Genomic DNA, 27,752 nt, shown 5'->3' with positions numbered 1-27,752 from the left:
GTTACCATTATTTCTTTTTTCTCCAAAATATATTTAATTGTCTTTTCTTCCTGTTCTCTACTTCATACTTCCTTGGCAGAGGACGTTTCGGTCGGCCCAGGGTGGTCATTATGACACACAGGCATACAAATCTCTCTCTCTCTCTCTCTCTCTCTCTCTCTCTCTCACATATTTCTCTCTCTCTCTCAGAGACATAATCCAAATGGCCATCACATTCTTTAATGGGTTTCAACATTTCATAACCCCTTTTAATCTTTGCAATTTTGTTTATTTTGAAATTACGGAAGCGCTGTTCAGTTGTTACCTGCACTCGTTTACCCCTGCTATTACGGTGCACAAAGAAGAAGAAGAAGAAGAAGAAGAAGAAGAAAAAGACATGTTGGTAGTGATCCCTGCCTTGTCACACACCTGAGGCCGTTGAAGAAGGGGAGACGACTGATGTCCGCTGGGAGGGAGGGGGTGGGGGGCCACTGGAACCCGTCAGCCGTCACGGGGATGATGTTGACACCTGCCTCCATAGCTGTGGCTATCTCCTGCACAGGTAAAAACAAACAATAATAATGAATAAAATTGTTAGGTAAAATAATACCATTACCTTACAACTCATTTTACTCTCGGTACGAGTTAACCCGTACCATGATTACTTCCCCTGTAGACTTGGTACGAGTATTCTCAAACCAACACACCTATTCTAATATCGTTTTTCTTGCTTGGTACAGCTGGCATTCTGAACTGAACCGTTTACGGATTCCGGAAGCATGAAAGCGAAGCTTTGTTTGACCGATTAAATCAACAATTCTCCGTCGATTTTCGCTGCTTTTGTTAACCACTCTGTTTTTATTCTGCAGTGTTCTCATGTGGTGCTGCTCCAGGAGAGTTGAAGCGGGCATGTAGCTGTGGGGTAGAATGTTGCTACTGCTTTGAGTAAACACACTAATTATAACACTAATAACAATGATGGTGATGATATTTTTTCCCCCTATCAAACCTTCGCAGCAGAGTTGCCAACATCGAATAAGAAGGGATTAAAAAAATCCACTCAATCGAAAAGCACCGCTAGAGCCTAACCCCCTTCGTGTGCATACGCACGCATAAGATCAAATACTGCACGTTAAAGATCCTGTGATCAACGTCAGCGTTCGGTGCGTTATGGAAACAAGAACATACCCTGCATACATCCCCCCGAAAACGGAGTATGGCTGTCTACATGGCGGGATGAATAAAACAAAACGGTCATACACGTAAAATGATACATGTCTGTCTGAGTGTGTGTGTGTGTGTGTGTGTGTGTGTGTGTGTGTGTGTGTGTGTGTGTGTGTGTGTGCGTGTGTGTGTGCATGCCTGAAATCTGACTGACGGATACAGGAAACGAATGATGAGCGCCCAGTAGCAGCCGTCAGTCGCCGCTCTACCCAGGTAGGCCGCCTGTTGTGTAAATGACCCTGTGTTTGTAAAGCACTTGGAGCCTGGTCTCCGATCTAGGATAGGCGCTATAGAAGTAACCATATCATTCAATCATTGATTCATTTATCCTCTGTCAGTCCGTTGAGAAGTCGTCTGCCAATTGGTGGTAGTTTCTGAACTGTAACTGTGCTATCTTCGATGAAATCATGTTATGCTTGCCCCCACGACATGCCAGATGTTGTGTCTTGATTGATATCTGATAATGGTTTGTTTACCAAAGCTATTACAGGAAAACAGTGCAGTGACACATAACGAAAAACGTATTGTGGAGGCACACACAGGAATGTCAGCTTAACTAACACCGCGAGCAAGTGAAAGCTTGCTGTGAAGCAGTCATCGTAGCCAGCTGAGCGCTCGGCAACATATATGAAATTACCGCTTCGCGCTATACTGACACGAGTTGCAAAATGGCTGATTAAACACTTCCGCTGGCTTCAGTTAGCAAAGGGGCTCAACAAAGGCATGCACTATCCACCTATTTTTAGATCAGTGCCCACCCACACACCTTGTGGACCCAGTCCTCCCTCAGGTCGTCGCCCACACAGCGGTCCAGGGCGTTGGGGGTCAGCACGAGCACCAGGTGGCTGGCCTGCCGCACGCTCTGCAGAAGGCCCTCGTCAAACTTCCCGGCCAGCAGGCGCTCGATGTCGATGAAGACGGAGAAGCCTCTCAGCTGCAGGTGAACCTTGAGCAGGCTGAGGGAGAGACAGAGAGAGTGAGTGAGTGTGTGTGTGTGTGTGTGTGTGTGTGTGTGTGTGTGAGAGAGAGAGAGAGAGAGAGAGAGAGAGAGAGAGAGAGTGAGAGAGAGACAGAGAGAGAGACAGAGAGAGAGAGAGAGAGACAGAGAGAGAGACAGAGAGAGAGAGAGAGAGAGAGAGAGAGACACAGAGAGAGAGAGAGAGAGAGAGAGAGAGAGAGAGAGAGAGAGAAGGGGGAGGGGTGGATCATCATTATTGTGATGGTGTGTGTGTTTGGCCTCAGTGGTCGGCGAGGCTCTAAGCACCATATTGATATGATTTGTTTGATTTTATGTGTGTGTGTGTGTGTGTGTGTGTGTGGAGGGTATGGAGAGAGAAAAACAAATGGTGGATTATTGTATTGTCATAGTCGGAGGAGTGGTGGCGGTGGTGGTGGTGATGCTGTGTGTGTGTGTGTGTGTGTGTGTGCCTGTCAACCTCAGTGAACGCCAGTACACTGTGTCAAGGACTTCATATTGTCAGATGGGACGCAAAACTCTCCTTCCGCCGTTTTAAACTTTCCCCACCCGGTCAGTACCTGTACCACCATTCACACCTGGGTGGAGTGAGGACAATCGGAGTAAAGAGCCTTCCCCAAGGACACAACACCATGCCGAAACAGGGACTCCAACCCTGATCACTGCTTCACACTGGATCAGAAGTCCAACGCCTGACACGGCGGTCTCCTCAGCCTCAACGCTTCTTCTTCGTTCGTGGGCTGCAACTCCCACGTTCACTCCTATGTACACGACTGGGCTTTTGCGTGGAGTGATGGCCTAGAGGTAACGCGTTCGCCTAGGAAGCGAGAGAATCTGAGCGCGCTGGTTCGAATCATGGCTCAGCCGCCGATATTTTCTGCCCCTCAGCTAGACCTTGAGTGGTGGTCTGGACGCTAGTCATTCGGATGAGACGATAAACCGAGGTCCCGTGTGCAACATGCACTTAGCGCACGAAAAAGAACCCATGGCAACAAAAGGGTTGTTCCTGGCAAAATTCTGAAGAAAAATCCACTTCGATAGGAAAAAAACAAAACAAAACAAAAAAAAAAAAAAAACAAAAAAAAAAAAACACACACGCAGGAAAAAATACAAAAAAATGAGTGGCGCTGTAGTATAGCGACACACTCTCCCTGGGGAGAGCAGCCCGAATTTCACACAGAGAAATCTGTTGTGATAAAAAAGAGACATACATACATACATACACACATACATTTTTACCCGGCCATGTAGGCAGCCATACTCCGTTTTCGGAAGTTGTCAAGGCTTCCAATATAGTAATTTGGTATGACCACAGGGCAGTTGAAAATACCTGGCCAGCTGGGAGCCATTGGAGCGGCGATAACTCAGGAAGACGTCAATGGGTTCTCTGCCCCTTCGGCCCGTGACGTCACTGCACAGGCTCTCCCTGGATTGGGCGCTGCTGGGCCGTGACCCCCTGACCCTGTGCTCTGGAACCAAGCGATAAAAAAGCATTGGTCGTCTGTTGGGTGGGTGGATGGACTAAGGAAGTCGTGGTGGTGGTGAGTGTCAGTGGTCAAATGTTCCAGATCCGGACATGGAAAAAGACCCCGTCAAAATCTTTTATCATTATCATTATTAATAGTAGTAGTAGTAGAAGTAGTAGTAGCAGCAGTACTAGTACTAGTATCAATAGTAGTAGTAGCATTAGCAGCAGCAGCCGCAGCAGTAGCTGTAGTATCATAATCATAAATATCGTTGTTGATGTCATCATTCTTCTTCTCCTTCTTCTTTGTTTTCTTGTCTTCATCCTCTTCTCCTCCTCATCAAGCCTGTTTGAATATCAAAACTAATAAACTTACAGACAGAAGCAAAAATGTGGGTGTCGCCGCACTGTGGCGACGCGATCTGTTCGGGGAGAGCAGCCCGAATTTCACACAGAGAAATAAGTTACAACAAAAACGCAATGCGATACTCGTCAGTAATTTGCTATCTTACGTTCATGGATCAGTTAAGATGAATGTCAATGTCATCAGGAATGGGAAATTGTGATACTCAACCCCCCGTTTCCCTACCCTAAAAAGAAAGTCCCAGTAAATAAAGACTGTACCTACTATCTATCATCTACAGGCCCAATGAAAAATTAATGACGATATGTCATAAAAACCCAACGGCCTTGCTTAAAACAGTCCTCCATGGACTTAGTCGGGAAGACAGACGGAGTGGAAGACAGAAAGCACAACAGCAAAAAAAAGGGGATGGAAAGACCGCATTGCAGAATGTATGGGCAAACTACTGGCAGAGACCCAGGCTTCGACACACAACCGACAAACCTGTATTGTATTTCTCTTTTTATCACAACAGATTTCTCTGTGTGAAATTCTGGCTGCTCTCCCCAGGGAGAGCGCGTCGCAAAACTACAGCGCCACCCATTTTTTGTATTTTTTCCTGCGTGCAGTTTTATTTGTTTTTCCTATCGAAGTGGATTTTTCTACAGAATTTTGCCAGGAACAACCCTTTTGTTGCCGTGGGTTCTTTTACGTGCGCTAAGTGCATGCTGCACACGGGACCTCGGTTTATCGTCTCATCCGAATGACTAGCGTCCAGACCACCACTCAAGGTCTAGTGGAGGGGGGCAAAATATCGGCAGCTGAACCGTGAATCGAACCAGCGCGCTCAGATTCTCTCGCTTCCTAAGCGGACGCGTTACCTCTAGGCCATCACTCCACTGGGGAATCTGCCAGGAGCCAGTTGCATTGCTCGGACGGAAGAGCCTAGTATGGTCGTAACCCGCTACTGACTGTGCGTAGTATGGAACTGACCAATGGCGTAGTTCGGTCAACGTAGGCATTTAGTCACGTGTAACAGTCAAAAAGTTAGAACCAAGCAATGCAACTGGTTGGTGAACAGTTCTCTATTGCGACGCCCCGATGACTCTTCACAGAAGAAGAAGAAAAGGCAAAACAAATTATTTCCTATGATAAAAGATCAGACTGGTGTGCTTTTTTACACCCAGTCCCCGCCCTGAACATGGTGTACACTACACAATACTAGATAAAGGCATAAGCATGATGGCAGTAAAATATGTATGAACAAAAATAAGCCGCGCGCACACACACACACACACACACACACACAGAGGAACAGGGAAAGTAGTGATGATTTAAGGCATGGATGGTGGGGTGGGGAAGATGATGGATTTTCGTCTGAAATCACAAATATGGATAGACGTGAAGTAAAAGAACTAACGAACACACTCACACACACTTTTTTTTCCTTCAATCCTCGGATTTACTGTCAAGAGTCCCTTTTAGTCCCCTGTGGATTACTGTCCCTTGTTACTGGCCCCCATAGGCCATGTCTGGTGTTTTTCCACCAAAAGATTTCAAGAAAATGTGTAGACTATTACTTCATCTAAATTTCTGGTTTTCCCCTCAATTTTTCTGCCCATGTTGGCATTTGAGAGAAATGTCCTTCACTAAAGAGAAGTCCTCACCGAGCCGTTGGGATATATCTCTTTGCTTTAGGAAAAAGTGTTTCGCTAAGTTCGCAGTGAGAAGCGGTAGAAAACTTCAGTGCTTTAAATTGCTAAGGAATTGTTGTTTGCTGGGTATCCTCTGGTATTCTCACAGTGGGATATTGTTGAACGTTTCCATTTTAAAAGAACTATACAACCAACAAGACTATGAACAAAATGTTTTTTCTTTGTCCACCCACCCAAATACACACTTACTTATCTACGTACAAATCAGTTTTTAGGATTCAAGTTAACATTAGTATTTTACTTTCATGGAACATGACCACATCCGGTCTTTCATTTATTATTCTGTCTGTGTTTTTAATCTTTATGCGTGGCTGATTAATGTCAGTTATATATATATATATCCATAAAACACACAAAAAGAAATCATGAACAATTCATACTGCAAGAAAAAATCTAAGCAATACAACCACACAACAGCCATTGTCCCGAGTTTAGCCAGCATGATAATCCTGACTATTGAGTAATGTTAACAGTCTCCTGATCAAGAAAAAAAAAATTCTTACCTGATCACCACAGGAACGCGCCACAAGTCAAGAGTATTATTACAAACCCCCAGCCACGCAACACACACACACATATACAGAGACCAGCCGAAACTTCTTACAAGTTTGTAGACACACAACCAACATCCTGTTTCGGATACTGGGAGCACTCAAAAAACCCCCATCTTTATTCTAAGATTATATAAACTGCTGCGGAAAGCACGTCTTTACATGTATGCAGCGGGACGACAGTGATAAATCACGAATGTGTTAACGGGTCCACAACAATGCAGTTGTTTTTGTTTTTTTTTACCTTCAATTCTGCTCAAAATTTTTTGCCGATGAATCCCGTTGTGGATGGCACATTCGTTCATCAACAGGGGCTCAGTGAGCGACATCAACGTCCGCCGATCCACCCCAGCCTGTAGCATTTGGTAGCTGTACTGGGTCATCTCCCATCCCGCCTCGCCCAGCCAATCGCTCACCTTGGTGGGGTCACATGACGAGTAGTCGGCGGCCATTTTCAGTTTTTTCAGTTCTCGTAGAAATCTGAATCAATACACATACACGCCCGCGCGATACAGTGAGGACTGTATTCTGTGACTTTAAAAATTGAGGCTTTTTAGTTTACAAATGATGAAAAAGGTGAAAAGCATGAAAAACATGCTTCCGAAGGTACACGCACATACATCTCTCACGCTAACAGGAAAAAACCCCAACAAACCCACGTATATATACCCCACCCCCACACTCACACATGCACACCACACACACAGTCACACCACTTATACACACACACACAGAGTCGCACCATTATAACAATAATGGATACTTGTTTAGCACTTTCTTCCCTTAAAGTGAGCTCAAAGCGCTTTATAATAAACATTACACACACGCACACACAACAACATACAAGAGGAAGAATAAAAAAAATTTAACGAGCAAAAGCATAAAACAGATTCAAAGACTGCATATGACATGACTTAATTACGAATGCACACACACACACACACACACACACATATATACACACACGCACATTCACAAAGACATACAGTAACACACACGAAGTCACAGACACACACCCACACACACCGTTTCCTGGTGAGGGCACAGCCCATGGTGATGTTCTCCATCAGCTCTGTGTCTGTCAGCCCCCCCCCCCCGGGTCCCCCCCCCCCGGCTCCCCCCCCCCCAAACATCCACACCCACACACACCGTTTCCTGGTGAGGGCACAGCCCATGGTGATGTTCTCCATCAGCTCTGTGTCTGTCAGCCCCCCTCCCCTCCCGGCTCCCCCCCCCCAAACATCCACACCCACACACACCGTTTCCTGGTGAGGGCACAGCCCATGGTGACGTTCTCCATCAGCTCTGTGTCCGTCAGCCTCAGCAGCAGGTCGCCGTCCACCTGGCACGTGCGGAACCCCTCCACGTAACCCCCGAACCCCACCTGGACAACACAGCAGCACCACCACCACCACCAATTTTTGACTCACTTGTGTAAACAAAGTGAGTATGTTTTAACCCGGTGTTCGGTTGTCTCTGTGTGTGTGTGTGTGTGTGTGTGTGTCCGTGGTAAACTTTAACATTGACATTTTCTCTGCAAATACTTTGTCAGTTGACACCAAATTTGGCATAAAAATAGGAAAAATTCAGTTCTTTCCAGTCATCTTGTTTAAAACAATATTGCACCTCTGGGATGGGCACAAAAAAAAAATAAAAAAAAATGAAGCCTAATTATATGCAAACTGCATTTACTGTTATATTTATATTTTTTGTATTCTCTAAACTTGGCACTTTGATCTGATATTCTGACCTAACAACAAGAGCAGTCATTATTATCATTTTTTTTGTTCAAACAGGAACTTCTTTTGCTAAGCATGGAAGTTTTCTTTATTTTGCAAACGTTTTGGTGCAGAGAGTAAAAAAGGGAGATTACTCTGTAATTAATGCTAGGGGACTTAATTTGCTTTAAACTGATCTTTCTCATCTTAAACATTACATTTTGAAATTATACACAATACATAAAAAGCTTGGATTTTTTTTAAAAAGTGTATCAAAAGTGAGTCTTGAAGGCCTTTCCTCTCTTGTTGTTTTTGTTTTGAGCCGACAAAAAAGATAACATAATCGTGGGAAGCCTTTTTAAAGTGAATATATGAAATCGAATAACAAATCCGAGACCAAATGTAAAGAATGATCAGCAAACCTAACAAACATACAAAGACATTTGATACAAAACTCCAACCTACAATTACATTTACACAAACCAAATTTGACAAAATACTTGACAATCACAAGCAAGCGCAGCATTAGATATTAATTAAGACAATCGTTCGCGAGCTAAAAGTGCCTTTCCTTTCATTTTTTTAATTTTTACTTTGCACAGACCAGAAATCGTAACAGCTGATGGTAACAGGCTAAAAAAAAAAACAGTAACAAAAAACAAAACAAAACAAAAAACGAAACACGTTATGTCAGATGGAGAGAGAGAGAGAGACAGAGACAGAGAGAGCAATTTCTTCTTTAAGTTACAATAGCCTTTTCATCAGCTGCTTACAGCCCATTGAACCACACAGGGCCACATCAAGGCTGAAAAGGCTGAACATCGGCCCCATAGCACTGAAACGGGGGCGGGGGGGGGGAAGGGGGAGAAAATCTGGTACAAGCACAGTCACACTCTTACACACAGAAATGGCTCTGAATTTGAACATTAATTTTTGACGATGATATACAGTTTCTGTACACGAAAATGTACCTTAATTTAGACACACTATGTTATACACAAAATTAAATCATATATGATGACATGTATACAACACCAGAAATTCTAAAATGGCACATCGCACGTTGGACAGACAGAATTTAATCAAGATTGCCAAAGCAGCCAATCCAGAAATGATGATAGAAAAAATACATATATTCAAGGCTTTCTAGAAAAAAAATGTAGGCGAATGGACCAGGAAGGCAGGAAGTAAGAAAAGAGACAACAGAAGGGACAGTGAAAAGCCAGAAACAAAGAGAGCGATAGAAAAGGGGACAGTTCTAGCACAGAATTTCCAGAAGGTGCGGATGATGAAATGAAATTATGGTGCTTAGAGCCTCGCCGACCACTAAGGCCATCTCTAGGCTATCGCCACGTTAATAACTACTACAAGGGTAAAAAAACAACAACAAAAAACACAATAAAAACAAGTCACCACTTTAAGCTTTCCCCACGGGAGGGAGTCGCAATATGGATACATGTGGCTCACTCACTTTGTCACAATGGACAGGATAATTGGGGGGGCTGGGGGGGCATTGAACAAACTTCTCCAGGTGCCAGTTGCATTGCTTGGTTCTAACTTTTTGACAGGTACACGTGACTAAATGCCTACGTTGACCGAACTACGCCATTGGTCAGTTCCATACTACACACAGTTAGTAGCGGGTTACGACCATACTAGGCTCTTCCCCCGTCCGAGCAATGCAACTGGCTCCAGGGCACACAAACAATCATGTCGTTTCCGTGTTTTTCATCACCCTCTGTATCCATGGATCTGCAGTCTACAATCCAGGCAAAAATACATGTAATTTTCTATGGTGGTGTGTGAGGGGGTGGGGTGGGGAAGGGACGTGAGCGGAGAGAGGTGTGGGAATGACACCATACAACAATGACAACAGTTCATTTTCACCGATTTTACGTGCCAAAGCACTTGACGATTTGACGACTGGACCCTGAAACCACCAAGGTGTTTTAGTTTCAAGTGTAAAGACCCCTTGGGGGGCCAAAGCTTGCATGTGTTTCTGGCACAGTGTGCAGACGTCTTTTTTCTCTTTTTTTGTTCTCTCTCTCTTCTAAGGCATCGCTGTCAACCAGATGTTATCAAGAACACAGCATTAATCAACTTAACCAGATTCCCTTGGGGCGGGGAGGTGAGGGTAGGGGGGGAGGGGAGGGGAGGACGGATGCGGGGGTGGTGGAGGGGGAAAGGGGCGTGGCAACAAACTGCCATCAAAGGATCGTACAAGGGAAACAACTGTTGCAAAAGTGAATGGTCAGAGGATACTGTTCTTCTCCCTTTAGTCGCGCACGTGTTCCAGCAATTTTGATTCGGACTTGGCAATTCGTTTCCATTAACTGTCATGTGAACCCGCTTACAGCTGGGCCAACAGCAACAGTGAGAGCTGTATGGTTGATGGTTTCTCCACTGAAATGGGAAGTCGTTTACAACCGAGTCTTTTGCGAAGGACTCTGACTCTCAAATTAGGAGGCAAGATTGCTTGATATGATACAATACAACACAATACAGTACAATACAACACAACACACTGCAACACAACGCAATGCAATACAACACAATACAGTACAACACATTGCCACACAACACAATGCAATACAATACAGTACAATACAACACATTGCCACACAACACAATGCAATGCAGCACAACACACCACAATACAACACAATACAGTACAATATAATACAACACAATGCAATACAACACAACACACTGCAAAACAATACAGTACAACACAACACATTGCCACACACCACAATGCAATACAACACAACACAGTACAACACAGCACAACATCACACCACACCACACCACACCACCACACCACCACACAACACCACACCACACCACACACCACACAACACCACACCACACCACACACCATCACACAACACCACACAACACCACACCACACCACCACACAACACCACACCACACCACACCACACCACACAACACCAAACCACACTACACAACATCACACCAAAAGATCCGAACCACCGACCTGGGTGACCCACTGCAGCACGTTGTCCACGGACCAGAGCGGCACCTGGCGGGACAGCTTGTGCGGCACTTCCTCTCCCAGAATGCTCAGCGCCTGTGCCGCCAGCCTTGTGGCGACGCTCCTCGGGTTGCTGGCCAGCCACCTCAAGCCTTCCACCGCTCCCACGTCGTACAGTACCTGGAGGTACACACACACAGTGATATATACACACCAATATATATACACACACACACACACACACACAGATAGGCCCCTCGTGATGCGGTGCGAACAGCTGGACAATCACTATACATTACATGTCAGTTCAGTTATCAGTGAGTAATCTACCATCAAAGAACCGCAACAGATCGAAACTTGAATGCTTTTTACCAATAAATCGAGAGAGAGAGAGAGGGGGGGGGAAGGACGTGGGGGGGAGCGGAGGGGGGGGGGGGGCGAGGGGGGGGGGGGGAGGGGCGGATAGAGAGAAAGGGAGGGGGGGGCGGTTGTGAACGAAAACAGACGATTTATTCACAAAAGGCCATAGCCCCACACGAACGAACAGAAGGGCGATTATAGACTTTCGTGTGTCATTGTAGTTGATAACATAAAACTGCAGCTCGTTGCTGTTCGATACAGAGAGAGAGAGAGAGAGAGAGAGAGAGAGAGAGAGTGTGTGTAGGAGAGAGAGAGCGAGAGAGAGAGAGAGGGGGAGGGAGGGAGGGGAGAGACACACACAGAGAGAGAGAAATAAAGAGAGATTGAAGGAGAAACAGATAAAGAGGGACTGAAAGAGACAGACAGACAGACAGACAGACAGACACACACACACACACACACACACACACACACACACACACACACAGAGATAAACCGAGGTCCTGTGTTCAGCATACATGTAGCGCACGTAAAAGAGCCCACGACAAAAGACGAGTTGTCCTCGAGTTCCCAGGACTAGTTCATAAATGGTTTTGGTTTCATACCATGTGAACATCCATGCACTAAAGCACTCATCATCCATCCACTCTTCTCTGACAAGACTGATATAGTCCAGGGCAGATACAAAAATGGTCGAAATGTGTGCAAGAAAACCGTTCTTTTCACGATAAAACTGATAGAATAAATCATACTGATCACGCTGATATAAAGTTGACCGCTGTAGGTGGGCGGGAACATAATTAGATTTTAGTTTTTAATAATTATTTGTCACACTTCTGGCCATGAGAGAGCCCCTTACAAAGAGTCGCAAGGCATGAGCAAGCCAGGGTTACGCAAGCGCGGTATAAGGGGTCGCCAGAGGAAAGCGTTTAGCGCGGTACAGTACTTGTGACTGACTGCTGCCGCGCTGATGCTGTCCTATACCTCCGTTAGTAGGTCACTGCGGCAGATGACAGATACCGTACAGAAAATAAGAGAACTCTTTGGGGTCAAAAGGAAACATTTTTAATTTCATCTATACTAAATTGGTAGAAAACGCAAATTTGCTTTTATGAATGTTTTCAGTTTCAGTTTCAGTAGCTCAAGGAGGCGTCACTGCGTTCGGATAAATCCATATACGCTACATCACATCTGCCAAGCAGATGCCTGACCAGCAGCGTAACCCAACGCGCTTAGTGAGGCAAAATCGACCAACATAGAGAATGAAATTGGCATTATACCGACTGCAAAGGTGAATTTACGAAGGCCGCACGGGATCATTTGTATTTGTATTTCTTTATATCACAACAGATTTCTCTGTGTGAAATTCGGGCTGCTCTCTCCAGGGAGAGCACGTCGCTATTCAAGAGCGCCACCCATTTTTTGGTATTTTTTCCTGCGTGCAGTTTTATGTGTTTTTCCTATTGAAGTAGACTTTTCTACAGAATTTTGCCAGGAACAAGCCTTTTGTTGCCGTGGGTTCTTTTACGTGCGCTAAGTGCATGCTGTACACGGGACCTCGGTTTATCGTCTCATCCGAATCATTTAGTTCGTAAGAACAATTAAGTTGACATTTTACGCAATGCACAAGTTGGAAATACTTCATGCTCTGCTTATTAACGTGTAGTATATAAATATCTAAATACGTGTTAACTAGGTTTGTTTCAATGAACATTGTCGGAGCACTGTCCAGACAATTAATTCAGAAAGCATGGAAGGCAGATGATGGCAAAATTGACCAACATCATGTCTTGATGAAAAAAGAACGGTATGAAATATATATTTTTCTTTGGAAATGAAGCGGTATTTGCAAATGTGACACACGAACCCTGGCGCAGTAGACACGTCAGTTTAGCGTGGGAAAGAAAATATTAATGTATCTGGCTGGAGAATGAAGGTGGCAAAATGAAGTGCATCAGATAGTCATGAAGAGCAAAGACTGCCTGGAAGATGAAAATGGGTCAGTCTCCAGAACTTTGCTGGAAATGGGGGTCTCTCAGTCTGATTCAGTATAAACATGTGTTTACAATGATTATTCAGATGTTTCACATGTTATCAGGATTGCAATTCATTAGAGAAATGTCTGCAACAATTTTGTGAGAATATGGTTTGTTCTTGTGGCTTAAATGTGTTGAAAATTATTAAAAACATCCAAAATTTCGGCGCCATTTTGTGACATGGCAATGTGTCTGAACATGAAGTGGTCAGAAACAAATAAGTACAAACCTGATTAAAATCCAGTCCATACAGACCTGATCTATATTCATTTGTTGTGATAATAAAACATTGATCATCAATAAAAATGGTAGATTAAGTTTGAAATATTACGCAAAAAACCCGCGTGACAGACGTAAACAACCCGTTCCTCTTGACGTGTTTTTTTAATTTTATTTTATTTATTTATTTTTTTTTTATTCATTCAAAGGCAAGCACATTCATGAATACACTACACATTCTTTACTTGCAACAGGTGGTCAACACATCTATCTTCTACAGCAGATACACTCAATTTCTGAAAAAAAAGTCTATTCAACTATTTAAATGCAATCGACGTCGCATATTAATTTTCAGTTCTGCTTTTCTGTGTTACTTCTGTGCATGTAAACGACCCAATAAAAATATACATGCACACAAAATTAGAACTGTTTTCACAAGATTCATCGCAGGAAAGCGTAAATCGGTTTGACAAACATCCTACAATCGTGTTTGTTTTAACACAGATTCAGAGAATGTGTTGTTTCCGACAGAAATCTCTGATATGTTCATTCGCATCCCGTGTTTGCTATATTATAAAAAAAACAACAAAAAACAAAAACTGTGTATATTAATTTCGTCGTTGTCATGGTTTGTTTGTACATTTTTCTATCATCCGATTAAGTTTAGACACAATCACTGTTTCTGACACATGGCGAGATGCAGTAATATTCGGATACTGGTGTACGATTTCGAACCAAGTCAACGCATGTAGTTCAGTAAGACTGCTTTCAGTTGAAGACTTGTTGCATCAAAAGTTCCAAACAAAAAAGTTCAAAGTTGAAAATCACCCCTTTAAATTACCTTGATTCTGGCTTTTGCTGTCTGGTCAAGTTTTATCACGAAATGATGTAGTTTATCAGTTCACAAGACAGACGAATTGTGGATCGAAAAAATTCGTTGTATCCGAAACACGTCAGTCCCTGCACGCTTATTGTTTTTCAGAATTTGATTAGAACAGTCATATTTTACATCACACAAGATCTGAAAAACCAAACAAAACATTGATTGTGAATTAATTTCTTAAAATTAATTACGTTTGAAGCATTTCGCGTTTAGTAGCGCTTGAGATGAAGTCAGGTGTCACATTTGGACACGGAACACATGTTCTTTGGTTCTGCTTTTCGCAGATAATAAAATTCCTTATTTTCAGTTGTTGTTTGTTGTTGTTATTGTTGTTTGGTTTTGTTTTTTCTCATAGTCTTACTTTTATTATATTTTGTTTTTCTGCAATCCTACATATTTGTTCACTGTGAGGGTAACGCTAATCGGTTTTCTGTTGATTGATCGAATAGAAAGACACAAAGAATCCGGTGTTTTGATCACAATTCTTCAGATAAAGAGGAAAACTTTTGTCAAGTGATATAAACCATACAATTCCCATTTCATAATAAGATGAACAGTAGTACTTTAAACAGTTAAACACTGGGGAGAATTGATGTGAAAATGGAGTGCCTGCAGTGTTTCTGAAAAATAAAATCATCCAGGTTAGGGAAGTTAGTTTAGGTATTGTGGGCTCCATGTTACATATGTCAATGTTTTAGGTGATCATTAATAAAGTACATAATTTTGCACAGGTTTTGTTTAAATGCATTGCATTGGCTAAGGATCGCATGATAGATTCATTACTATCATAAATCCAGTAATTCAAACATCTGTGTTGGGAAAGTTAGTTTAGGTAACTTGGATTCAATGTTACACGTGTTATAACAAAGTTTTACATAATCATTAATGAAATTATGATCCATTATATCATTTTGATTATTATTTATATCCCACGCTAAATCGACGTCTACTGCGCCAGGGTTCGTGAGTCACATTTGCAAATACCGGTTCATTTCCAAAGAAAAATATGTATTTCATACCGTTCTTTTCACATCAAGACATGATGTTCAATTTTGCCATCATCTGCTCTCCATACTTTCCGAATTTATTGTCTGGACAGAGCGCTGATAATGTTCATTGAAACCGAACCGGGTTAACACATATTTAGATATTTATATTCTACACGTTAATAAGCAGAGCATGGAGTATATCCAAGTTGCGCATTGCGTAAATTAACAAAATTGTACTTACGAACTAAATGATTCCGTGCTGCTTTCATAAATTCACCTTTGCAGTCGGTATAATATCGATTCCATTCTTTATGATGTGCCATGAATAGTAAGAAACTGGAAAACATCCATAAAAGCGGATTTGCGTCTTCTACCAATTTAGTATAAAATACATGAAATTGGAAATGTTTCCTTTTGACCCCAAAGAGCTCTGTTCCTAGCTTTCTGTTCAGAATCAGTTGTCTGCCGCAGTGACCTGCTCACAGATCAGCAACAGCGCAGCAGCAGTCAGTCACATGTACTGTACTGCGCTGAACGCTTTCCTCTGGCGACCCCTTATACCGCGCTTGCGTAACCTTCGCATGTTCTTGCCTTGCGACTCTTTGTAAGGCGCTCTCACACAGGCAGAAGTAATAAAAACATTTAAAAATCTACTTATGTTCCCGCCCCCCTATAGTGGTCAACTTTATATCAGTGTGATTAGTATGATTTATTCTATTTTATCGTAAAAAGAACGGTTTTGTTGCACACATTTTGACCTAAAGCAAATTTTAATCTAAATTCCCTGGCCTAATAACATAGTAAGCGTTCCACACTGATGATTATTCATTCACACATATCAGATCAAATTCTACATACAGTATGGAATCAACACGACAATAATCAATCCCAGAGCCGGGATATTCTGCACTTTTACCTGGCCATGTTTCTCGTCCATAATTACGTAATTCACACGACTTTTCTTCTGCTGAAGCAACCACGAACTCTGTCGCCTGTAGCTCAGCGGCTCCAACTGTGGATGATGCCTGGCAATCGGGCACTGTCAGCTGGTGTAAGGGTAGGATGGAGAGCGTTCTTGTGGTTGTTCTTCAGGGTGATGATCCTGTTTCGTTGTCTTCGTCTCTTCTTTCCCGCTACGTGTTTTCCTCTGTGTCTCTGTCTCTCCTCTCCCGTCACTTCACGCTTCTAACTTTCTCTTGCCCCCCACCTTCTCTGTCTGACCAGTCTCCCCTCTGCAGCACCCTCGCTCAGAAGTCTCGATCAGAAGTTCCTCTACACGCCCAGGTGGATGGTTTTATTTCCCGGCAGTGCGTGTATCACTACGCATCACGTGAACACTCAAACAATGCATCTCCCCCCCCCTTCTGTTTCATCCAGCATAAAAAACCAACTCATTTCTCTCCTACATCATAAACGTTACATGCATACGATTTATCATCGGCTGCAACCTAACAGCAACATCAAATATGAAATATTTAAATACAAATAACGATAACAATGTGGGAACTATCTATTTTCAAGCCCATGGATTCAGGAGTGCGTGGCCTTTCTTTGTTAAATTGAGTCAACCGGTTAACTCCCCTTAGGGTACATATGCCACGTCCACTCTGTGCGTCGGTATAAAGAACATCGCAACGAACAACTTCACCTTAAGGGCGGATCGCCAATAGGTCGTCAAACACCCCTACAGGCTGATACTTAAGAGGCCACCCCTCCTCAGACTGCCACGGACCCACTGCTGCCCAAGGCAGTCGGTTCCCTAGTTACCCAGGCCACGGAAGTGAAGCACCGCCTGCCTCTTCGCTCCACTGACTACGCGTCGGTATCCAAGGTTTGAAGTTCTCTGCTTGCCCTGCCCACTTCCACCTCCTTCGTCAGCCATTGCTGGTCTCCTCCCTCAGTTGCCGGGCTAGCTTCTGACACGGTTTGCATCCGGCCTGGAGCATGTTCACAGGTCTCTGTTTCCTTCACCGGGTTGTTATGGCCTCAACGTACTGATACACACGTCACGTAAATTACAGTTTTTCAGTTTCAGGTTTCTCAAGGAGGCGCCACTGCATCTGGACTATGCGAGTGGATTTCTTCAACAGAAATTTGCCAGAGGACAACGCTCTCGTTGCCACGGGTTCTTTTTCAGTGCGCCAAATGCGTGCTGCAACACGGGCCCTCGGTTTATAGTCTCTTTCAATCGAGTAGATGCTCAGTTCAATTTTCCAGTCAAACTCATCGGGAGAAAGGGCGAGAGCGGGATTCGAACCTGGACCCTCACGGACTCTGTATTGGCAGACGACTGTCTTAACCATTCTGCCACCTTGCAGTCACTGAGCACAGCAGGTGTGTTTGATTATATATTGAAACAAAACAACATCACATCTATTCACGGCATCGTTTATTGACACCAGGCAATCCCACTTTAAGAACTCTGGGACACCTGGTTACAACGATCTTGTTGTATGGAAACGTTGTCTGTTGCTATGGGCACAACACGGGTGAGAGGTTCTTCACCTGTGCGAGGACACTGGTTGGCAAGCATCACCCATTGTTCTTTCGGCCAGCTACAGCCGGCAGTGTTCCCGCTGAGGCAGGAGTGTTGTGGTGTCAGTGTGAATGAACACCTGGCCAGGTAGGAGTGTAGACTGTCCCTGGACTTACTAGTAGAAGCGTTTATTTATTATTTTTTGAAATTGTGTTTCTTAATATTCATGTTATTTTACAAAGTGTGTGTGTGTGTGTGTGTGTGTGTGTGTGTGTGTGTGTGCGCGCGCGCGCGTGTGTGTATGTGGAGGGTAAGGGGACTTGGGTGTGTGTGTGGGACTGGTACCTGCTGTGTTCTATAACTTACGTGTGTGTATTTAGCTTCATATGTTGCTTTTTTTATCTTTTGTCCAACCTTCGTCATGTTGTGAGTGTGTTGGATTTTGCTGTGGGCTGAGATGTTGTGTAGGATGAGTGACGAGCCTGTGGATGCACAATTTAATTTTCAAATGTATGAATAAAGACGTACTGCACTTTATATTCATGGTATGTCCTTGTTGTATGAAGAATTTGATTTGATATGTATGAATCAATAATGTTATGTGTAAAATGTATAGGCTACATTTACAGTCTTGTCAGACATGAGTGGGTATGTTGTGGCTGATCGAGTGCGTTGATGTACAAACCTCTACAATGTATATCCTTCTGCATGAATACCTTTTCCCTTAATTTATGTGTATGCTATTTGTAATAGATGTAGATTAGCAAGGACGGATTGGAAGAATAGGCTATGCCTAAAATCTTAATTCCTGAATGAAAAAGTTTTGAGTTCTATGTTCTCCCTCCTTCTCAATCCTTCAACCTCTCCCACCCCCCACCCCACACGCCCCCCCCAACCCCCCCGAACCCAACGTCTCCTATCCCAACCCCCACCCCCACCCACCCACCTCTTTCTCCCACATCCTCCATCCTTCATCCTCTCCCACCCCACACCCCCACTCCTCACCTCTTTCCGGTCCTGCTCCACCTTAATGCCGGCCTCCATGGCCATGGTGAAGGCCGCCAGGGCGCGTGCCTCTTTGCGCGAGCTGCGCAGCAAGGGGGTCAGCCGCCTCAGCCAATCGGAGGACCTGCCCTGAGCGTGCGTGGCGTCCACGTGCGTGAAGCGCGAGGGGTCGTGGGAGCGGAGGAAAGGCAGCACGAGGTCTAAGGTGCCCGACTGCCGCACGCGGGGCTCCACTTCCGGGTTGGAGGCCAGCACGGCCATGGCCAGGCAGGCATAGTATCGGGTCACCTCGTCCTCCACGAAGGCCAAGGGGAACAGCCACTCCGGGGCCTGCGGGGTGGTGGTGGTGGTGGTGGTGTGGGGGTTGTGGGGTGTGGGGGAGGGACGGGTTAGAGTTATCAGAATCATGTCACTTAGTCGTGCCTATTTCTGGTCATCGCATGAGTTAATCTCTCTCTGTGTGTGTGTGTGTGTGTGCGCGCGCGCGCGTGCGTGTGTGTGTGTGTCTGTCTGTCAAATGTCACACACACACACACATAATCACACACACACACACGAGCGCGACCGCATACACACATCTTTAATCTTAACCTTAATCTTAACCATAATCATAATCTTATCTATAATTACAACCTTATCATAACCATAACCGTATCTTACTCATAACCTTATCTGTAAGTAATTACCGTATCTATATCATCATTATTTATCAGCCATAACTTTGCCGTAACCACACCTATCAATATTCACAACCCTATCTAATCGATCATCACCATATCTAGCAATCACCGTCATGGTATCTACCAATCTTATACAACCGCATCTATCAATACTCATCACCATATCTATCAATCATAACCATATCAATCAATCATCATATTCATCTTCATCATCACCATATCCAATCATCACCATGTCCCTCAATCATCACTATATCCATCAATCATCACCATACCCATCAGTCATTACCATATCAATCAATCATCACCACATTAACCAATCATCACCATAGCAATCAGTTATCAATCATCACGATATCCATCACCATATCCATCAATCATCACCATATCCATCTATCATCACCATATCCATCACCATATCCATCAATCATCACCATATCCATCACCATATCCATCTATCATCACCATATCCATCAATCATCACCATATCCATCACCATATCCATCAATCATCACCATATCCATCACCATATCCATCAATCATCACCATATCCATCAATCATCACCATATCCATCTATCATCACCATATCCATCACCATATCCGTCAATCATCACCATATCCATCACCATATCCATCAATCAACACCATATCCGTCAGTCATCACCATATCCATCACCATATCCGTCAGTCATCACCATATCCATCACCATATCCATCAATCATCACCACATCCATCAGTCAATCATCACCACATCCATCAATCACCACCACACCAATCAGTCATCACCACGTCCACGACTCCAGCTCCTCACCTTGTGGGCGATCATCTCGTGCTGGTTGTCGGGCCCCCCGTACAGGGCCAGGTTGGACAGGGCGATGGCGCAGTGTCTGAGGATGGCCGGGTCCTGACAGCGGCACCAGAACACGATCACGTGCAGCCCACCCAGCCCCACCACGCGCGAGCAGCTCTCCTCGCTCGTCTTGAACAGCGACTCCAGGATGCCCGTGCTGGGCACAGCCAGCTCCACGTCGCCCTGGGGATGGGAGGTCGGGGATGAGTGAGCAATGATTATACTACTAGAACTAGTACTGCTGCTTCTGCTGCTGCTACTACTCCTTATCCTTCCAGTACACACCTGTCCCCAGTTATCATACCTGGTGACAGTGTCAGCTTCACACACGATCATTCCTCTACACACCTGTTCCCAGTTTATCTCACCTAGTGATGCAATCACACCTGTCCCTCCACTACACACCTGTCCTGTCCCAAACTATCTCACTTGGTGATCCAATCATACCTCCTGTCCCCCCACTACACACCTGTCCTGTCCCAAGCTATCTCACCTGGTGATCCAATCATACCTCCTATCCCTCCTCCACAACCTGTCCTGTCCCAAGCTATCTCACCTGGTGATCCAATCATACCTCCTATCCCTCCACTACAACCTGTCCTGTCCCACATTTTTCACACCTGGTGATACAATCACACCCCCTATCCTTCCACTACACACCTGGGGTGGGTTGCATGAGCGTTTGCTTTTTCAAACTCCACGGTTAATTCCGTATACTCAGGAACATTCTTTACTCTGAGCAAACTTAGCATTCCAAAGATCGCCTCATGCAACCTGGCCTTGTTCTGTTCCCTGTTATCTCAGCTGGTGATGTATTCACACCCCCTGTCCCTCCACTACAACCTGTCCTGTCCCCAGCTATCTTACCTGGTGAATCAGTGTCACCCTGACCCCTAACACTCCATCACTCCTCAACAAACCGGTCCTCACAACCACACCCCTATCCCTCCAGTGCACACCAAACCTGTCCGCAGTTTACCACCTGGTGAATCAGTGTCACCCTGACCCATCACACTCCCACCCTTCCACCACCACTACACACATCTGTCCCACACACTGTGCCTCACCTGGTGCTTCCGGGTCATCCTGACCACGCCCTCCAGGCCTGTACGCGCCACGTGGTTCCTGTTGGGCGTGGTCAGGCACTGGTCCAGGAGGCGTGCCGAGGCCATCAGCAGCTCGCGGTGGGCGGAGCTCAGGTTGCCCACCACCAGGTCCACGGCGCCCTCTGTGCGGAGCACGTCGCACAGGTTGCAGGCCAGGTCCCTGCCCGTGACGGGTGTGCTCCACGCCTGATCCATCAGCACGTTCAGCTCCTCCAGGGCCTGCACCTGCTCGGGGATGGACCCCATCTGCAAGGTCCGCACGCTCTGCTTCAGGCTGAGCGAGAACGCCTGCAGGCTGGGCGTCAGGCTGGCCTTGGACCTCTGCGTGTCCTGTGAGAAGGACGTGGAGGACGATGATGAGGTCGGTTTGGTGGACCTGGTTCTCTGGCTTGGAGCGGAGAGGTCCTCCAGGCTGGAGCTGCAGCTGCCGTTGGTGAGGGACGACCTCTGGCTGGCGTACAGGTGGCTCAGGTCCACGGTCTGAAGCTCCTCGTCCTGAGGGATCGTCTCCAGCTGCCTACCAGAGGACGACCTGAACATGGTGACAGTGCTCTCCACGAACTCCACGCGCTCGAAGGGCTCTGCGCGAGACAGGTCCAGGTAGACCCTGCTGCACTCCGACACGTTGTGCAAGCCGCTGTCTCCTACTCCTCTTCCTCCTCCTGCTGCTGTTGCCCCTGCCCGTCCGAGTCCCGGGAAGTCGTCTTCAGGGTCTTGCAGCAAGACGGCGTCTGACTTGGACCGTGACATGCCCGTGGTGCTGCAGCACAAGAAGTCCTGAGTCCTGTGGCCCCCCGTGTCATCCTCGGAGCTGGAAATGGTGGCCTCGGATCGGATGCGGTGCATGGAGGACAAACTGTCCAGGTCCCCGTCTTCGTCTGGGGGTCCCAGCTCCACGTCCACACCCGTGTCTGTGGCGGCTTGGGCCATGGTGTGCACGTGCCCCTCTCTCTCTCTGTGTCTCTCCTCTCTCTCCCTCTCTCTGTCTGTCTGTCTGTCTCTCTCTCTCTCTCTGTGCACGCACTATTGCTATATTCGTATATTGTTTGTGTGTTAAAGATATGTATTACACTAAGCTAAAATATATTTTGTTCAACCCCTTTCAAATGGGGCGATGGCCTAATATTGAATACATCATTTGTTTGTTTGTTTGCTTGTCCTCTCTCTCTCTGTCTCTGTCTCCCACCTCTCTCTGTGTCTCTCTCTGTCTCTCTCTCTCTCTCACGCAGTCTGTGTCTTGCTCCTCTTCAGCTGCACACCCTGGTTTACGACAGGAGCGCTACAGCACACAGACACTCTGTAGTGAGCACACACTCTGTAGTGAGGACTATTGGTTTAAAGGGTCTGTCTGTCCTTCGGATTTAGGACAGGGAGACAGTCAGCGAGTCAGACGGGAGTCAGACAGGGAGATGGTCAGGGAGTCAGACGGGAGTCAGACAGGGAGATGGTCAGGGAGTCAGACAGGGAGATGGCCAGGGAGTCAGACAGGGAGATGGTCAGGGAGTCAGACGGGAGTCAGACAGGGAGATGGTCAGGGAGTCAGACAGGGAGATGGTCAGGGAGTCAGACAGTCAGACAGGGAGATGGCCAGGGAGTCAGACAGGGAGACGGACAGGGAGTCAGACAGGGAGACGGACAGGGAGTCAGACAGTCAGACAGGGAGATGGCCAGGGAGTCAGACAGGGAGATGGCCAGGGAGTCAGACAGGGAGATGGCCAGGGAGTCAGACAGTCAGACAGGGAGATGGCCAGGGAGTCAGACAGGGAGACGGACAGGGAGTCAGACAGTCAGACAGGGAGATGGCCAGGGAGTCAGACAGGGAGATGGCCAGGGAGTCAGACAGTCAGACAGGGAGATGGCCAGGGAGTCAGACAGGGAGATGGCCAGGGAGTCAGACAGTCAGACAGGGAGATGGCCAGGGAGTCAGACAGGGAGATGGCCAGGGAGTCAGACAGGGAGACGGACAGGGAGTCAGACAGGGAGATGGCCAGGGAGTCAGACAGGGAGACGGACAGGGAGTCAGACTTTCGGAAGGTCTGTAGTTGGGATCCTCCCTGCGATGGAATGTGAACGTCGTGGTGACGATGATTTGAGCTGGTGTTGTTGGTTGTAGTGGTGGTGGATGGGGGTGGACAGCGTTGCTCTTAATACGTCGACGTGGTTTCGGAAGAGCTGAGCTGCTGAACATAGAAAATGTCCACAGTTAGGTCACACAACATGTTTGTATGCACACACACACACACACACACACACACACACACACACACACACACACACACACACACACAAAACAGAGAATGGGAGAAGAGTGCTAAAGAGACGGACACACAGACACACAGACACACAGACACACAGATGGTGATGGAAGACAGAGACAGGACAGACAAACAAACAGACAGACGCACATGAACATAACTCTAAGGAAATATAACACAAGGAGGTTGAGACAGACGGAGAGGAGTGGTGGGGGGGGGGGGGAGAGAAAATGGGGAGAGACAGCGAGACAGAGACAGACCCAGAGACATAGACAGACACAGACACAGAGACAGACAGACAGACACAGAGACACAGACAGACACAGAGACAGTGAGAGAGACAGACAGACACAGAGACAGTGAGAGAGACAGACAGACACAGAGACACAGACAGAGAGACAGACAGACACAGACGCAGAGACAGAGAGAGAGAGACAGAGAGACAGGGAGACAAGAGAGAGAGACAGAGAGACAGACAGACAGACACAGACACAGAGACAGACACAGACAGTAAGACAGACACAGGGACAGAGAGACAGACAGACACAGACACAGACAGTAAGACAGACACAGACACAGACACAGAGACAGAGAGACAGACAGACACAGACACAGAGACAGAGAAACAGACAGACACAGACACAGAGACAGAGAGACAGACAGACACAGACACAGAGACAGAGAGACAGACAGACACAGAGACAGAGACAGACACAGAGACACAGAGACAGACAGACAGACACAGACACAGAGACAGAGAGACAGACAGACACAGACACAGAGACAGAGAGACAGACACACAGACACAGAGACAGACAAACACAGAGAGTCAAGAGACAGACAACAACAAACTAAACGCAGAACTCAGCAGCAGCCACGACGCATATCGTAGGTAGGTATGCCTGACTGCAAACATTAACTCTCTCCATACGAACGGCGAAAGAGACGACGTTAACAGCGTTTCACCCCAATTACCATCATCAAAATATTGACAAAGAATACCACAATTCTGACGACGGAAGCTAAAGGTTGGTTCATTCAGACACCCACTGGACCTCCGAGGGGTCTGTGTAGAGGAGAAGAGAGGACTGGCCGTACTGAGTGAGTTAACAGCGAACGGTTCATGTACCGCCCCACTTGGAAGCATTCTCACCACACAAATTCCACAATTTAAATCAACGTCTGCTTCGACCTCGTTCTGAAATTACTGAACACGTGTTGCCAGTTTCAAATGTTAATTTTTTTTGGGGAAAAAAGTTAAATATTTCAAAATGTTCTTCATTTAAAGTTAGCTAATTATGTGTTAAAACAGTCCAGTTGGTTGTTTATTGTAGGTCCCCACATCATCCTCTTTTCAAATAATAATGTACAGAAGTAGTGCATACAATATTTGATTATTGTTTAATTTTCTGTCCTAATCCCGCTTCCCCCGTTCCCCCTCTCACACACACCCTTCCAGTATTATGATTTTTCTTTCTCCAGTCACTGACACTCACCCTCTCCATTTTACATTTTGTACTCGATAATTTCCACAGTCTGTTCTCTCTCTCTCTTTCTCTCTTTCTCTCTCTTTTCCTTCCTCAGTCCCCTCCCCCTCGCCCCCCACTCCACCTCAACTGCCCCCTTTTCATTTGAATATACAGAAATGATGATTTCAAATTAACAATAACAACCCTGATAGTGATGATAGAAATGACAATAATCCAAATAATCATAATGATAATATTGATAATAATGTAATTCATTTTCAGTCTAATATCATAATCTTAGATGTACAGACCTACAAATAAATAAACGAAACGACATCGTTCTGATACCTTAATGAATACCCATTTCCAAGAACCAGTCAAACATCAGCAATTTCCGGCTATTTCCGCGCTCTTTCTTCTCCTCTCGCACCAAGAATACAACAGTCTGGTGCGATGTTCCAATAATATGTTATGTCTGAGTTCAAGACCTGCTTCTGTTTTAATTATCCACTTGTACCCCAGACCCATCGTTCGCAAATAGACTTTCTCGTTCGCTTAATTTTAACCTCATGCACCCCTGCTAATTCTACCGTTGAAGAAACGTTGAAAAGGAGTGAGCGAACTTTTCTGCCGCGTGCAACCAAACGGAGAAAACCTTCAAAAACCAGAAGAGCTACATTTGACGATCGTACAGCCTGTTATCTGTACAGTACACACGTTAAGCTGGTCGCTTTGACTGGATCGTTCACAATTAGGCATGCCTACCCTACCAACAACACAACTCGCGTTTTCTCTGTGTGTGGCGAATTCTGTCTTTCGGATGAGACGGATAATAAACCAACGTGCCGCGTGCAACATGCAATTAATGCACATAAAACAAACCTATGGGAACAAAAGGGTTGTCCCTGGCAAAACCCACTTTGATAGTGAATTAAATTCACTTTAAAACAGAAAAAAAGGAAAGAAAGAAGATGGCGCTTTCCGTGGGACATCAACCCAAACGTCACACAGTCAAATCGGTTGTGAGAAAAGGAAACAATACAAAAATTAAATACAACACAATGCAATGGAATGCACTACAATACAATACAATGCAATGCAATACAATACAATGCAATGCAATGCAACGAATACACTACACTACACTACGCTACACAATACTACAGTACCAGTCTTCAGAAAGAGAAAATCTCACGTGAAGTGGCCCCAGTGACGCGCAAACTGGTGTCATGCAATGTGTATTGAAGTGCACAGCTGTGGCGGCAAGTATCAATATATTTTCATCTATTTGTGTGTTCAGCTCTCACGTCTGTGTACACTGTGCATTATTGAACTTAATGTGGTGTCATTGATCTTAAAAGAGGAGTGTATATGCCCGTAGGAAAGTGGTGTGTGTGTGTGTGTGTGTGTGTGTGTGTGTGTGTTGTGGTGGGGTGGGGTGGGTGGGGTATCTATTGTGGACTCTCACAGAGAGAGAGACAGATAAGAGAGAGAGAGAGAGAGAGAGAGAGAGAGAGAGAGAGAGAGAGAGACAGACACAATGCTGCAATACTGGCCTCTCAGACAGACAAGATATATATATATATATATAATAGAGAGAGAGAGAGAAAGTTAAAAAGAGGGAGACATGTATACATTATCCTCTTATGACACATTGACAGACATACAGAAAGAGAGAAACGCGTTTCATTTTGCTCTAAGACAGACAGACAGACAGACAGAGACAGGTCTAAGCGTTATCTTGCTCTCAGAGAGAGAGAGAGAGAGAGAGAGAGAGAGAGAGAGAGAGAGAGAGAGGAACACATCGTCTTGCTCCCAGACAGACACAGAGAGAGATGTGGACAAGAACTGCGTGAAAAGAAAAACGTACCATCCTCATCACTCCCACCCCACCCCACCCCCTCAAATTGGCAAGTGTAACAGATTCCTACTACACTCACCAACTCCACCCCCCAACCCCCAACACCCCGACCTCCCTAAATTCCTCAAAGCCCTGTCAGCTTTCTTTCCAAAGACCCACTGAAGCGAAAGGTTTGAGGTATGGAAAATGAAAGGGGAACACTCACGGTCATTCAGTCTTCGTGTGTGACTCATCATCTACCCGTCTCTCTCCTCCACCCCAACCCCCGCCCCCCAACACACCCCTCCCCAACCCCGGGGTCCCTTTCCCTCTCCCCCACTGTCTCCGCCCCTCCCCTCCCTCCACACCCGCCCCTCAACCCCCCGACAAGGTGCTTTGCATTTCCACTCGGAGCATTCAATTCTCCCCTACCATGAGAGCGCGCGCCACGTCAGATTTATGGTTGAGTGTGTGAGCTGTCTGCATCAGTCAGTGTTGTGCCTTGCTTGTCTGGTGATTGGTCACTTATTTACCTCACAGTTCGCTGATGCGAGTTAAAAAAAAATCTTTTTATTTATTTATTTTTAGACAGATTGAGAGAGAGACACACACAC

The 27,752-nt window shown here is 45.7% G+C and overlaps 1 protein-coding gene across 5 annotated transcripts in view; it reads right to left on the bottom strand.

Annotated features, from left to right (window-relative positions):
• LOC143288481 (NAD(+) hydrolase SARM1-like) overlaps positions 1–27,752 on the bottom strand; it is an 85,337-nt gene that overhangs the window by 2,077 nt on the left and 55,508 nt on the right. For 2 of the 5 annotated variants that reach the window (XM_076597017.1, XM_076597021.1), the window contains exons 2-11: positions 23,600–23,754; positions 21,536–22,853; positions 20,430–20,651; positions 18,937–19,266; positions 10,972–11,148; positions 7,513–7,637; positions 6,498–6,733; positions 3,510–3,648; positions 1,970–2,159; positions 409–533 (exon numbers count right to left, since the gene is read on the bottom strand). In XM_076597017.1, the coding sequence (XP_076453132.1) occupies positions 409–533; positions 1,970–2,159; positions 3,510–3,648; positions 6,498–6,733; positions 7,513–7,637; positions 10,972–11,148; positions 18,937–19,266; positions 20,430–20,651; positions 21,536–22,504 (2,513 nt within the window). In that variant the 5' untranslated portion in view covers positions 22,505–22,853; positions 23,600–23,754. Of the gene's footprint in view, positions 1–408; positions 534–1,969; positions 2,160–3,509; positions 3,649–6,497; positions 6,734–7,512; positions 7,638–10,971; positions 11,149–18,936; positions 19,267–20,429; positions 20,652–21,535; positions 22,854–23,587; positions 23,755–27,752 lie in introns of all 5 variants that reach the window. The other 3 variants (XM_076597020.1, XM_076597019.1, XM_076597018.1) reach the window with 2 other exon arrangements.

The sequence above is a fragment of the Babylonia areolata genome, chromosome 12, assembly GCF_041734735.1.
Source record: "Babylonia areolata isolate BAREFJ2019XMU chromosome 12, ASM4173473v1, whole genome shotgun sequence".
In the NCBI taxonomy this organism is placed as follows: domain Eukaryota; kingdom Metazoa; phylum Mollusca; class Gastropoda; order Neogastropoda; family Buccinidae; genus Babylonia; species Babylonia areolata.
This window is presented reverse-complemented; position numbering and strand designations above follow the sequence as displayed.